Below are 13460 nucleotides of genomic sequence, written 5' to 3'. Positions count from 1 at the left end.
AGCACACCTCGTAAATCAGACCGACGTCAGACACCGCCACGGCGAGCCAGACGACGGATGGTGGTTATCTTGAAGAATTTGCGTTTGGTTCTGAATATGGCGAAGAGTGTGCAAAATATTACGCAATTCCATCCTCTCTATTCGCACGCGCCTGAGGATCGGAGGCGAATGCCACTTCGACTTGTTTCGTCTACCTACTACTCTCTGACGACTGTGCTTGGGAAGCAGCATATGCATGTAGGTAATTGGTGGATTTGTTAGCTAATTCGACACTTTTGGACAATGCCGGACATTTACCAGTTTTTCAATAGTTTCTTGTTGAAAATCAACATTCAGAAGCATTGTTATCGATGCGTAGCCATATTTCTGATCGATTGGTGATAAAATTATTGAAATTGGACCAGGGGCAGCTGAGTTATTAACGTTCAAAATCTTTCTTAATTTGTTACATGTTCCATTTTCAGTTTTCACAAAGTGTACCCCATATATAAATCAAAGACGTAGTCCTACGTCAAAAAATGAAAAATCTTATGTTGGGTGACATTGAGCCAAAACAAAAAAAATGGATAAAATTTCTTAAAATATGTAAGAGTAACGTAGCTATTAGAAGTACACTTGGTTATGCTCACAATGTACTTCGTATGTATGCGTGTAACTCTCATCTATCCACATAAAAGTGTGTTCAAACTTTTGTTTGTCTGTGGACATTTTTAAAAACGTGTTTTTTCTACTATTTATGTCACTTAACTTTACAGCACTATTTAAATAAAACAACTGGTTTATGTTATCTACACTTTACAACAAGAGTTCAAGGAACATATTCTAGTTATGGTTTTCTGAATATTCAAGATAGTTGCTTCAATAAACTTTTGTCAATTTTGGCCCAATGTCACCCCGTCTTACGGTTGTTCTAATAATTAGGCAATCACGCAGAGCAGCTTGCAACACGATGATAAAGAGAGTGGTATCTAAAAAGCGTGACGTGTTAGAGAAATGATTTATTTTAGACTTTAATTCAGGAGAGCATAAGAATTTCAAATATGTTATTGAAAGTCGTGTTACACAGTGTTTTTAGTTGTTAATCTAGTTGTGCAAAATAAAATGTTGACGGATACGTACAGACAGGATGTTTAACGAATGAATTAAGCATTTGATCAATTAGAATTAATTGCTTTAATTGCCTTCGGATAAATGAGCTCCATTGCAGAGACTACTTCAAATCTGTAATTATCAAACGTATCTAATTATTAAATAAACTTCAAATCTTCGCATAAATACGCCACTGCTCGATATCCTTCAAATCACCCCCGCCTTCCTTGGCCCATTCTGCATAGCGGCTGTGGAAGAGCACTCCGTCGAATAGTACATCACTACCACCAATTTTCAAACCGACCCAGCCGATGGCATCAGCAATGAATCTATACATATTCTTGTAGAAGAAAACCAACCGAAATGGGCGACTTTCCACCTTGTTTGGAATTTCCAATGCCCTCGAATCGTACGATGTCGACACTACGTCGTGCGCTACCTGCAGCAACAGATCGGCTTCGAACAATTCAATTAGTCCTTTCTCCATGAGAAGGTAAAGCGTGAGGACGGTAGCAACGTACGGCCATCTTACCGATTTCACTCGTTCATAGTCTAAGCTGTCCGATACGATCCAGCTGAGAAGCTTTAGTTTTATGTCCAGGTCGCGCGGAATGTTGGTTTGATCTCCGGAGTGCAGGTCGACAAGAGTTGGTACTTCGATGTGGGTTGGAAATTGAACAGGAAAGCTCTGTTGCACATAATCGGATTCGTGATCAAGTTTGAACACGAAAGGAAAAGCGTAGTATCTGCGCCGTTTCAAACGATGGTACAGGATGATTCCAGCTGAGCGTAGCAGTATTTGGAGGATGAGCTCCGGCAGCTGCTGTCCCAAATCTTTCGGACGTAAGTCGGTAAATCCGAGCAATACCGGATAAGGTTGCTTGTACCAAATTTGATACATGAAAGGATGATTCAAAAGAATGTCAAGGATTGGGTCATTGCTCGGGATGGGATTTGAAGTGATGCCATTCTGAAACAGAATGAAGGCAACTGGTCAATACACGTGTTTGATAATTCCTGTTAGAAACCTACCGTTCTGTAGAAGCCTAAGCTCTGCTGGAAGCGTGTTTTCATTTGCTCGTCGTGCACCCCAAACGCTTGATTTAGAACAAGATGCAGATCTATAGGATACGGTAAGCCAATTGGTTGTTGCCGTACAAATTTTGCCACATTATAGAACTTGCGACTGTACTGGCCCAGACTGGAGTGAAAGGGTAGAAGTTCCTCAAATTTCACAATATCGTTTCCACTGAGAGTCGCAAACAATGGCATCTGCGCAAAGCTCAATTCCAAGTGTTCAACCAACGCCGGACGGTTATATTCCATCGTTTCCAATGTGACGATATCAATATCTCTGGATGACCAATAACGCCAATTTCCTTCATAGATCAAAAAATCCGAGTCGTCTGCAATGATCGCTAACGCATTGTTTTTCCGTGCAAAGGTAGCCAATTCCTGATCACACTCTTTTAAAATCGACACTGATAAGGTGCCGTGTTTTTTAGCGAGATATTCCATTGCATACTCGTTCACAAAGGAGCCAATCTCAGTCGCGATCGTTTCGACATCAGTGCCTTTATCAACTGCATCGTAAATGTCAATCATTTTCTTATAATTCGCATTCCTTCGCTCGCACCAGGTTTTGAGCTTGAAGCTCGGCACTGTGCCATCGACGAAAAACTGCAGCTCCACTCCGAGGGCTTTCAGTTTGGAAAAGAAATGATTTATAATTAAGTATGCCAAATACAATCGCCCTCCAAACAGCCGTGATTCTGCATCCAACCTACTCAAGGGCACATACAAAGACATCACATCAATGACGATGATGGGGGATGGAAGGGGTTTGCCCTCCGTAGCTGCTTTGTAGTACTCCCTGTTAGAATAAACAAATAAATTATCAACATGTTGCTCGAGTGCTGCAGCTGCCGACAGAAATCTATCTTACCGGATTTCATTTTCAATATTCACTTTGAAACAACCGTCCGGAACCGTCTGACGGATGAATGTGTCCAAATGACGAATGCCCATCGTCCACGGCTGCTGACTATAAACAAAATGATTCAGGTCGCACTCAACTGCAGCTGATAGGTATACCGATAGGGATAGGGTTTTTAGAAGTAACGATAACGATATGATAGCGTATCATTGTATGCAGCGGTGCCAGGTCATTTTCAAGAAAATATGTTCCAGTTATAATCTGGGGGGACGTGCTGTCAAATCAGCCTACTGATCATCTTGTATGAAACTGGTTCCAAACGTAAACAAACGCTGTAGGTTTCTTATGGCTTGTTTACGTTTGGAACAAGTTATGCGCTACGAGGTTATGCGAGGTAGGCGACGATTGTTCGTATTTGACAGCCACCTCCCCCCCCTTGGTTATAATATAACAGCGGGTGAAAATGAAATTGAAAAGAATAGTGTTTCTTATAGTTTTTGGACACTGCCGCGAATACATCCATATCGAAGTGACCTGCGTGGAAAATAATAAACTGCTCGTGCAGAAATCGTACGCCGATGCCGCAAAGCAGATGAGCCCCGACCTAGGCGCTTAATACATAGGTGACACAGTAGGAAGAAGTGTTAGTTTGTTTACTAAAATAAACTATGCCCATTTTGTTATGGCTAGGTTTGGTATAAGAAATGCACCTCGTGTTTATTAGCGAAATTCACATCAAAGATTGATTAATTGCGTAGGAAATCAGTTTGGCACAGCATGTGTGACCAGCATACACTTTCCGATTGCATAAAACAGGTCAAAAACTGTCCAAATCCGCCCATACAAATTTTTGTTTTGAATTTCTGTCTGGCTAAATAGTGAACTTTTCGTGAACATTAACGGCAAAGAACTCACCAACGCTGGGAGACCGTGAGTTCCTGCCCACCTGTCATAAAAACATCTCGGTCGCACCCGGTGCGAACCAAACCAACTCACACTCCGCCAATTTGGTCAGCATGCTGCCGCCGAAAAAAAAAAACCCCCAGGGAAAACAACAGAAGTTGTTACCAACACCAGTCCTCACCGATGAACATTTCCCGATGTTAGCCACTACCTCGGCTTCGGTTCAATCATTGGACAGCGGGTCATTGACTCCCTCTACAAGTCGACAGCCCCCTGCTAGCGGCGAAGTGGATCACAAAACTGCAAGTGGCAAGTCCGATGGAAACGAAACAGATTCGTCGGTTGGCTCATCCAGCTCCAGAAGGCACCTTCGCCTCGCGTGGATTACGTATGCGACGACATGCGAGGAGTAACCAACCTTCGTAATAGCTGAGTTCTCCAGCTATAATCTCGCTTCTATCAATAGCAACAACATCACGAACGCAACGAAAATCGACGCACTTTGGAATTAATCATTTTGTTCGACTATTTTCCACAGAGATGGCGCTATTCCGCTGGTAGGAAGTGATAAAAATCCCCTTATAGAAATTGAGAGAAGTGGAAATAATTCGCTTTTGGTGCATATTCAGGTCAAAAATAGTGAACGACAACCTAAAGAATTTAGTCATGGGCTTTGTCGTTTAGTTTTTTTTCCCGGAAATTAGTGCTAAAGAAGCTACAATTAATTAAAAATGATTTTTCTCCATACAATTTTACCTGTTTTACTACCAGTCCCCAGAGAGCTAAAAAAATTCAAATTTGAGAGAGAAATTTTCTCTCACGAGCTTAATCTCTCAACATGCCATGTATTTTGTTGAAACTCGATTTGTGATTTCCCTTTCACAGATTACAAAATAGAGTACTTGAGACTACAAAACATGTCTGGTACCTCTATAAATGCATTTGCTTTAACATTTGAAGTCCCTCCTTTTTTACATATTCTGCGCAAAAGATACTTTATGCCCCGCCCCATACATAAAATTTGGCGGGTAATTCTGTGAGGGGTGAGCTATTTTGTGTGCAGAATGTGTAAAAAAGGAGGGACTTCGAATAATAATCTAAATGCATATATAGAGGTACCAGACATGTTTTGCACTGCATCATTCTCTGCTTGATCGTCAAGCAGTTCAGTTCGGTGTTAGCTCGCTCTCTCGAGTTGTTTGAAAAGTTCATTGCGATAGTGTTCGCGTTCTCTCTTTCGTGGTTTGTCGTGCGTGTGTGTGTGCCCCGTAATGGGGAAGCATCGGTCGCGAAGCCCGGCGAAGGTCCAGAACCCCGGAGAAGGAAGCTCCGGTGTGCCTACCTCGAACAGGTTTGCTGTTCTCCCCATGGATGGGAATATCCAGCCAGCTGTGTTGGAAAAACGCAGTAAGAAGAGGAAGAAGAATCGAGGCCAGTCCGATGTCACTGCGACGAACAACAGCGATGTTGGAGATTTCGGTGACGCTGCCGAAACCGTGAATACTGCCGAAATGAGCACGGCAAAAGTGAAGCTACCTCCATTGGTAGTGAAAAATGCCCATCTTAATGTGCTCATTGCGGATCTAGCGACGCTGGGTGTTAAAGCCGAATACAAGTTGGGCAGAGTCGGCACTAAAGTGATGCTCCGTACCAAAACGGAGTTTGACGTGGTCGTCGCCCACCTGAGGACTTCCAAGGTGGAATTCTTTACCCACGACATTCCCGGTGAGAAGCCGTTCAAGGTCGTCATCAGGGGCCTACCAAACTTCGACCCGAAGTTTATCGAATCAGAAATCAGGGACCGGTACAAGCTGGCCCCAAGCGCCGTGTATTGAATTACAAGAAGAGACGAGAATGTGAAGGCGTATCCGGATAGCCTTTTCCTGGTACACTTCCAGAAGGGAACGGTGACGCTCAACGCACTGAAAGCCATCCGGTCCATCAATTCCATCATCGTTCGCTGGGAGCCATACCGTGGCGGCCATCGCGATGTGACTCAGTGCCAGCGGTGTCTGAACTTCGGACACGGTACCCGCAACTGCAACATTAAGCCACGCTGCGGAAATTGCGCTCAAGACCATGCCACCTCCGAATGTGCTGCGGATGAAGCTGTGGCGTCCAAATGCGCCAACTGTGGTGGTGCTCACCAAGGATCCAACAAGCAGTGCCCTAAACGCGAGGATTTCAAGCGCATCCGAAAACAAGCGTCCACCAACAATCAACCAGCACGAAGGAAGGATAAGGCCCCGGCTTTCAGGACAGAGGAATTTTCACCTCTTCGTGGACAAGCGAATCCCAGGGTGCGATCCGCGCCCCCTCAAGAAACGTCTGGATCTTCTGCTGGACAAAGCTCTCCATCCCCCCCTGGATTCTGGAGGCAACCAATAGCTCAAACAAACAATCCCGATCTGTTCTCAGCAGACGAACTGATGGAGATTTTTATCAACATGACCGGTGCTCTACGTAAGTGCCGCAATAAGCCCGAACAGATCCAAGTGCCCGGTAAGTTCATCATCCAATATGGTGTCTAAACCGCTAACCATCGCTACCTGGAACGCTTGCTCTGTAAGAGCTAAACAGATTGAGCTTGCCGACTTCCTCCGCAAGCATAGCATCGACGTGGGTCTTCTAACCGAAACCCACCTAAAGTTCGGTGACAGCTTCTGGTTGCCTGACCACAACATTATCCGGCTTGATCGCACCAGCTCCAGGGGGGGTGGTGTAGCGGTCATCGTCAGAAAGGGAATCAAGTTTTGCACTCTGCCCCACATCCGCACTTCTATCATCGAGGCCATTAGTGTGGAGGTGGAATCACCAACTGGAAACGTCCGGTTCATCGCTGTTTACTGCCCACGCCAGTGTACCGCAAGCAACGGATTAGGAATCCAATTCAAGAAGGACCTGACCGCCATCACCCGTACTAGCTCCCGATTCATCGTTGGGGGCGACCTGAACGCCCGCCATGAAGCTTGGCGGAACTACCAGAGGAATCGAAACGGATGTCTATTGTTCGACCACGCACAACATGGACTGTACACAGTGCAATTTCCGGACGAGCCAACTTTCATCTCTCCGGCGGGAAATCCCTCCACGCTGGACTTTTTCCTGTCAAACATCGGACTATCCAAGCCGGAGGCGCACAACGATCTCAGCTCCGACCACCAACCGGTGGTGACTGAAGTCGGTGTCAACGTGGTTCCTGCTAGAGGCTGCCTGCGTAAAGACTACCACCATGTCAACTGGGTGCAGTACGGTCGAATGGTGGACAGCAACATCGATGAAAATCCACTACTCGACACCGTAGATGACATCGACCGGGCGTTGGAAGGACTCCAACAGGCCATATCCGAGGCTGACGAGACATGCGTTCGACAAGTTCCTGTGAGGGGTAAGTTTGTTGCTATTGATTCCCACACCCAATTATTGATTCGATTGAGTAATGTGCGTAGACGCCAGTTTCAGAGGACTGGAGACCTGGGCAAAAAACGTGAAATGGCCGATCTGAACAGGCAGATTGCTTCCAGAATGGACTCACTCCGAAATGAAAGTTTCGGGCGTGTTGTCCAGAATCTGGACGACCGCTCCAGACCATTCTGGAAGGTAGCCAAGGTCCTGAAAAATCATCCCAAACCCGTTCCACCTCTCAAAGTCGAAAATGATGACGATCGGCTTTTAATTACCCCACAGGAGAAAGCAAATGCGATCGGCGAGCATGTCGCTTCATCGCATTTGCTTGGCTCGACTATCCAAAGTCCGCTCGATGATCAGGTTGCGCAATGCGTTCAAAACCTAGATGCCTCCCCTTGTGTCGTGCCTCCGGCGGATATGATTACAGTACAACAAATTTGCTCAGCGCTGAAATGCACCAAGAACATGAAGGCTCCCGGGTTTGACGGTATATTCAACTTGATCTTGAAGAGACTCAGCATGAAAGTGCAGTCTCTTCTAACCGCTATCTTCAACAGATGCTTGGAACTGCACTACTTTCCAAGCATCTGGAAAGTAGCAAAAATCATACCAATCCACAAGCCCGGTAAGGATCCAACATTGCCTTCAAGCTACAGACCAATCAGCCTCCTTTCAGCGCTGAGCAAATTGTTCGAGAAACTCATTCTCAATCGTTTGCTCAATTTTGTCGAGGAAAATAACATTCTCCTTCCGGAACAGTTTGGATTCAGAAAGGGGCACTCCACCAATCATCAGCTAGTACGGGTGATGAATAACATCCGAAGTAACAAAGCTGTATCCAAGTCCACAGCCATGGCCTTGTTAGACGTTGAAAAGGCGTTTGACAATGTTTGGCATGATGGACTTGTGTACAAGCTTTGTAACTTCAACTTTCCTTTACATCTTATTAAAATCACCCGTAACTACCTCCAGCAAAGGTCGTTTAAGGTATCGTTGAATGGTTGTCTTTCTGACACGTTTTCCATCCCAGCAGGAGTCCCGCAAGGCAGTCTGCTGGGCCCCTTGCTTTACAGTATTTACACTTCCGACATTCCTCCCCTTGGAGACGGTTGCGTGTTTTTCCTGTTCGCAGATGATACCGCAATAGCCGTCAAAGGAAGGATGCCTCGCGAAATAACGAACAAACTTCAACGATGCCTTAACGCCTTTGCTGATTATGCCACCACGTGGAAAATCAAAATCAATGCCACCAAAACACAAGCGATCATGTTCCTCCATCGGCAATCGCCCAAACTGAAACCGGCTCCATCTTGTACTGTAATCATGGATGGCACAAGGGTTGAGTGGTCTACCGAAGTTACCTATCTCGGGATGTTGTTCGATGAAAAGCTCCTCTTCCGTTCGCATGTAGAGAAAACCGTAGTCAAGTGTTCCGCCCTGGTTAGGTGTCTGTATCCGCTGATTTGCCGCAGATCCCGCCTCTCAAGGGTGAACAAACTGGCCGTCTACAAACAAATCATAGCACCTGCGATCCTCTACGCAGCTCCGGTGTGGGAATCATGTGCACAGACTCACAGGAACAAAATTCAGGTCGCTCAGAATAGAGTGCTGAGGATGGTTCTTGATCGTCCTTTCGACACTAGAATAACAAATTTACATGAAGAGGCAGGCATTGCCAAAATAGATTCCAAAATTAACGAAATTAAGACTAATTTTGCACAAAAATGTAATTTATCAGAACATGCTTTGATAAGCAATTTGTATATAGTAGGTTAGGTGTACATAGTAGTTGAAGGTTAGTTGTAGTTGTAAATAGTAGTTATAAGTAGTCTCCTTTTTCAAATTTTCAAACAAACCAATCCCACCAAGGTGGTCATTCTCTAAAACAGGCCTGATAGGACTAGGAACTGTAATTAATAATAATTGAAATTTCACAGGAACTAAAGTTGAAAAGACGCATCTGTGTCACTTGATAAGTTATACATGTAAACCACACAAATTCAAGAAATATAGATCATTTAAGTCAAGTTTTGCACTGCAGTGTCCTCTGTGAACAATTATAGGAAAACAGATTGCGTCTAGTTTCTTATAGATGTCACCGCAAACAACAGCTGTGACATCTGATGGAACATGAATGCAGAAGCTTGACAAAATGATTAATAGCTCAACAATTTGTGACTCTTTATCAAATCCAGGGGTACGTATGGAAAGTTGAATAAATTAAGAAGTCATTTTTGATAGAAACATTCCACTTTTTGTTTAAACTTGTCAGAAAAGAGAGGTGAAGCGCGGGTTGTGCTTAGTAGGACGGATTTAGATCAAAACCCCTAACAGCAGTTAGAAGAAATGAAATCCTGAAAATGTTCGATAGCTACGTGCACTATCAGGTTGAGTATACAGGCAAAATGTGTAAACGGCATATCGATCAGCTCCAGGATATAAGTGACAAACCAGATCCCATTAGTTCAAGATTTGCATTGGAATCAACATCAATAGACGGTTACGTTACATCAAACAGTAGTAACAACCAGTAAAATCACCCGCGTTTCTAGCGCATTGGCAACACCTCCAGCAGCTCCACGAAGGTCAACGAGGATCAGGAAACCATAAACCATCTTCTCACCAAAGGAGGAAAAGTTTCTACACACACTGCTCCCGCATGTGTTCACACTGACATCTTTTAATATTGTTGGCATATGGGTCATTCCAGATCAAGTGGGTACACCCCCTGTGGTCGATGTCACCTATTTGAGCCAAACTTGGCCAAAACGCTTATTTTGGCATTCTGAACAAATGCCTTTTTTGATTTTGCTCTGAAGTGCCTAGATCCCTCTCGGCTACAACCCTGAATTTTCGATATATTTAAAAATGTCATGCTTCAGAAAAGACCTAACAAGCTATTCGTGATCTTAGAACGTCAATTTTAAGGTTTGTAAATGTAGTTTCTAATAGATGTACGTACCCACATTTTGTTTTTGTTATAGTAACTACAGTAAAATCCAGGGTTGTAGCCAAGAAGGATCTAGACACTTTAGAGCAATATCAAAAAAGGTATTTGTTCAGAATGCCAAAATAAGCGTTTTGGCTAAGTTTGGCTCAAATAGGTGACATCGACCACAACTTTTTTAAATTCTGTACCCACTTGAGCTGGAATGACCCCATGTACTTGTACTTCTTTTTACCGCCAGTTACAAAAATGTGCTTTTCTCGAATAAGTAGTCATTTTCCTAACTAGTAAAACAACGTTTCGTATTACCACTATTCAGTATTTGAAAGAGGGGAATTCCTGAATCATAATTTTCACAATTCCCTAGTAGTTGTCTTTATACTACCCTTGGAATTTCTTCAATTTTCATCGAAACTCTCTTGGAAGTTCTTACTGTAAGTTCCTGTTCATGCATTAGTTACATCCACCGTTCCCACTTACCCCGCGGGTTCTCACATGCCCAACATGCTCCTTACACATTTTATTTCACCAGAAACATTTTTCTCTCTATTCACTTTCAGGTAAGCTTCTTACGCGACATCTACTGCAAATCGCACTTCTATTGTAAGTACAAATCTCCGGCCCCTGGTTAACCCGCTGCAATCAATCTCGACTTGACCTGCACTATTCTCTGTTCAACCAAACCAGCGTCATCCGGACGCACCAAACCCATCACTGTTGTTGATGATGATGATGATGACGATCATCACGGTGTCGATGGTGTTGTAATCCTTCTCGAGTTCCTTCAAGAGACACCGCGCCGCAGAATTGACCCGAAGGCGGCCCCGGCGCAGCGAGAAAGCTTACGAATGTTTATCACCTTATTCCGATTCAGAGAGCGGAGACTCCGGCCGGGATTGTCATCTTGAATCTCGTTGCTGCTGCATGGTGGCAAGCAGTCAGTCGGTTAATCCCTTGGGTTATTCAGACGAGAGGAAAATAAGCCTCATGTGTGGGTCCGTCCGCGTGCCTCCGGGGTGCAACAACATCGGTGATTCCAATGGGCAGGCTTTGAAACGAAAGAGAGAGATTAGTGTGCTAATTTATAGCGGTGTGCTCCAAGAAGCATACACGGGTGACTTGGGCCGAAAATGTGTCCCCGGACGGCGAGCACTAATGCCACATTAACGAGTGATGATCCTCTCGTATTAAGAGGGCATTTTTTCTCGCTTTCCAATTCAAGTGGATGATGACGGTGCTGAAGGAGGATTTCTGGTACTTTTAGGGGGGATTTATTGAAATTTAAAAACGATTTGGGCTGTAGCAGTGTGTAAATAAACAGGTGGATTACCTTTCCTCCGGCATTTCACCATGTCACAAAATAAGTTGTTTGTTTGCCCACTTCGAGGCATCAATTGAGATGGCTTAAGGGAAGCTTTGCCAATGATTTGCTCACCAAATCGCCATTGGCCATTTCAAATGGACATTTTTTTTCTTCATTTCGCCACTCGATGTTACAACTGAACGGAGTGTGGGCGTACTGAAACTAACATCATCATCACGCTACCGCCGCCCTAGGCTATGGCCCTCGCTTGTGTGACAATGGTCACTAATTGAATAATTCGAATGATGAGCGTACTGGTCATGAAATGCCATGTATCATATCCGATGGATGATGGTGATGATGATGATGATGATAGTCCAACGCAACCCACAGCGCTGGCAAACAAGGAAAAGGCCAACAATAAGCATCCGAGCTGATGAGCTTCATGGATTAATTCGTTCTGCTTGATCAAGGCCCAACGGGTCCTGCCCACGCACGTGGATTGGGTTAAGCCACGGTGGATTAATGCATTACCACTTCATTATCCCTCTCACGGTAGGGAAAAGTTCTTTTCAACAAGTTCAGTTGTTCCGCTGTGGGTGAGACTTGCGGAGGTTAGGCATGGGCCAATCCAACCTTGATTAAGCTTTCGAAGCCATTAGGTCGAATGCAATTGCAGGGCTGGTAGCGAGTCGCTTTTTAGTGACTGGGTCACTTTTTTCAAGCCAGTCATTCGCTAAAGTCACTTTTTCTTGTAATCGATCACAATTGTAATTTGTTTTAGATTGAATTTAATTGAAGATTGATCATTCTTCTTGTACAGTAGTAGTAGTAGTAGTAGTAGTAGTAGTAGTAGTAGTAGTAGTAGTAGTAGTAAAATTATGTTTATTTCTGTTGATTATGGTAGTACATTGATTTATGATTTTAATTGATTAGCCTACTTGGCTCTTCATCTTTGTTTAATTTGATATTCTTATTTAATATTTTCGTTTTTCAGCTAGTTTACAGAATATCCCTTTGGGGATGTGTTTTATTTGAATTGAAAAAAGTGATAACCTACCTGACTACGAGTATAATTTAACCTAACATGCTATATCACTTATGATCTGATGATTTGATCTCAGACAGGTGTCTCTGAACCTTTCCAGGATGAATACTCTCCGTTCTTCTAATGCTTGAATTCCAGCCAGGAAGTGGATCTCAGAATTTCTAATCCGCGGGTGATTGTTTAGGACCATCCTAAGGATCTTGTTCTGGATCCTTTGGAGTTTAAGGTGATGGCATTTTGCGCAACTCTCCCAGATTGGCATACCGTACTCGATTACAGGAAGGATGATTTGTTTGTAGACAGCAAGCTTATTTTTCAGGGACAGGGTTGACTTCCTGTTGATAAGTGGATACAACGATCTTATCAAGATGTTGCACTTGGTTTTTGTTTTGTCAACGTGCTCCCTGAAAAGAAGCTTGCTGTCTAGTGTTAGCCCGAGGTACACGACCTCTTTGGACCATTCCACCACTGTGCCGTTCAGGCAGATCTTGTTATTCTCCGACGGAACAAGTCTAGGAGATTAAGAATGTGGAAAGATGATGACCTGGGTCTTTGCCGCGTTGATATGGATCTTCCAGATGTTGAAATATTCAGACAGGACGTCCAGGCCTCTCTGAAGTTTGGCAGTCAGAGCTCCGATGACCCTACCCTTGTAAAACGATGGATGTGTCATTTGCGAATAGAGAAAACGATCCACCATCAGGGAGAGCCGGCATATCGGAGGTGAACAGGTTGAATAGAATGGGGCCAAGGATGCTTCCTTGTCGAACCCCGGCACCGATGTTGAAAGCATCTGATGTGATGCTATTCAGAGAGACTCGGATCG

At 44.1% G+C, this 13460-nt stretch overlaps 2 protein-coding genes across 2 annotated transcripts in view; one reads left to right on the top strand and one right to left on the bottom strand.

Annotated features, from left to right (window-relative positions):
• Positions 1 to 13460, top strand: part of LOC135709443 (roundabout homolog 1-like) — a 380698-nt gene that overhangs the window by 213337 nt on the left and 153901 nt on the right. The window lies entirely within an intron of this gene.
• LOC135709551 (uncharacterized) lies at positions 1259 to 3214 on the bottom strand. The gene is made up of 3 exons (XM_065231943.1): positions 3035 to 3214; positions 2122 to 2962; positions 1259 to 2059 (listed from the first exon to the last, which is right to left on the bottom strand). The coding sequence occupies exons 1-3, from the start codon at positions 3115 to 3117 to the stop codon at positions 1259 to 1261; spliced, it is 1725 nt and encodes a 574-aa protein (XP_065088015.1). The 5' UTR covers positions 3118 to 3214.

The sequence above is a fragment of the Ochlerotatus camptorhynchus genome, unplaced genomic scaffold (genome assembly GCF_037179485.1).
Source record: "Ochlerotatus camptorhynchus isolate MF236.1 unplaced genomic scaffold, CSIRO-AGI_Acam_v1.1 ptg000361l, whole genome shotgun sequence".
Lineage (NCBI taxonomy): Eukaryota > Metazoa > Arthropoda > Insecta > Diptera > Culicidae > Ochlerotatus > Ochlerotatus camptorhynchus.
The sequence above is the reverse complement of the archived record's forward strand: the minus strand, read 5'-3'. Positions and strand labels throughout refer to the sequence as shown.

Excerpts from the sequence above, each read along its gene's own strand:
- LOC135709551 (XM_065231943.1), bottom strand. The coding sequence starts at position 3,117 with ATGGGCATTCGTCATTTGGACACATTCATCCGTCAGACGGTTCCGGAC. Across the intron at positions 2,963-3,034 it reads AATATTGAAAATGAAATCCG|GGAGTACTACAAAGCAGCTA; the intron begins GTAAGATAGATT and ends TTATTCTAACAG. Across the intron at positions 2,060-2,121 it reads GCTTAGGCTTCTACAGAACG|AATGGCATCACTTCAAATCC; the intron begins GTAGGTTTCTAA and ends ATTCTGTTTCAG.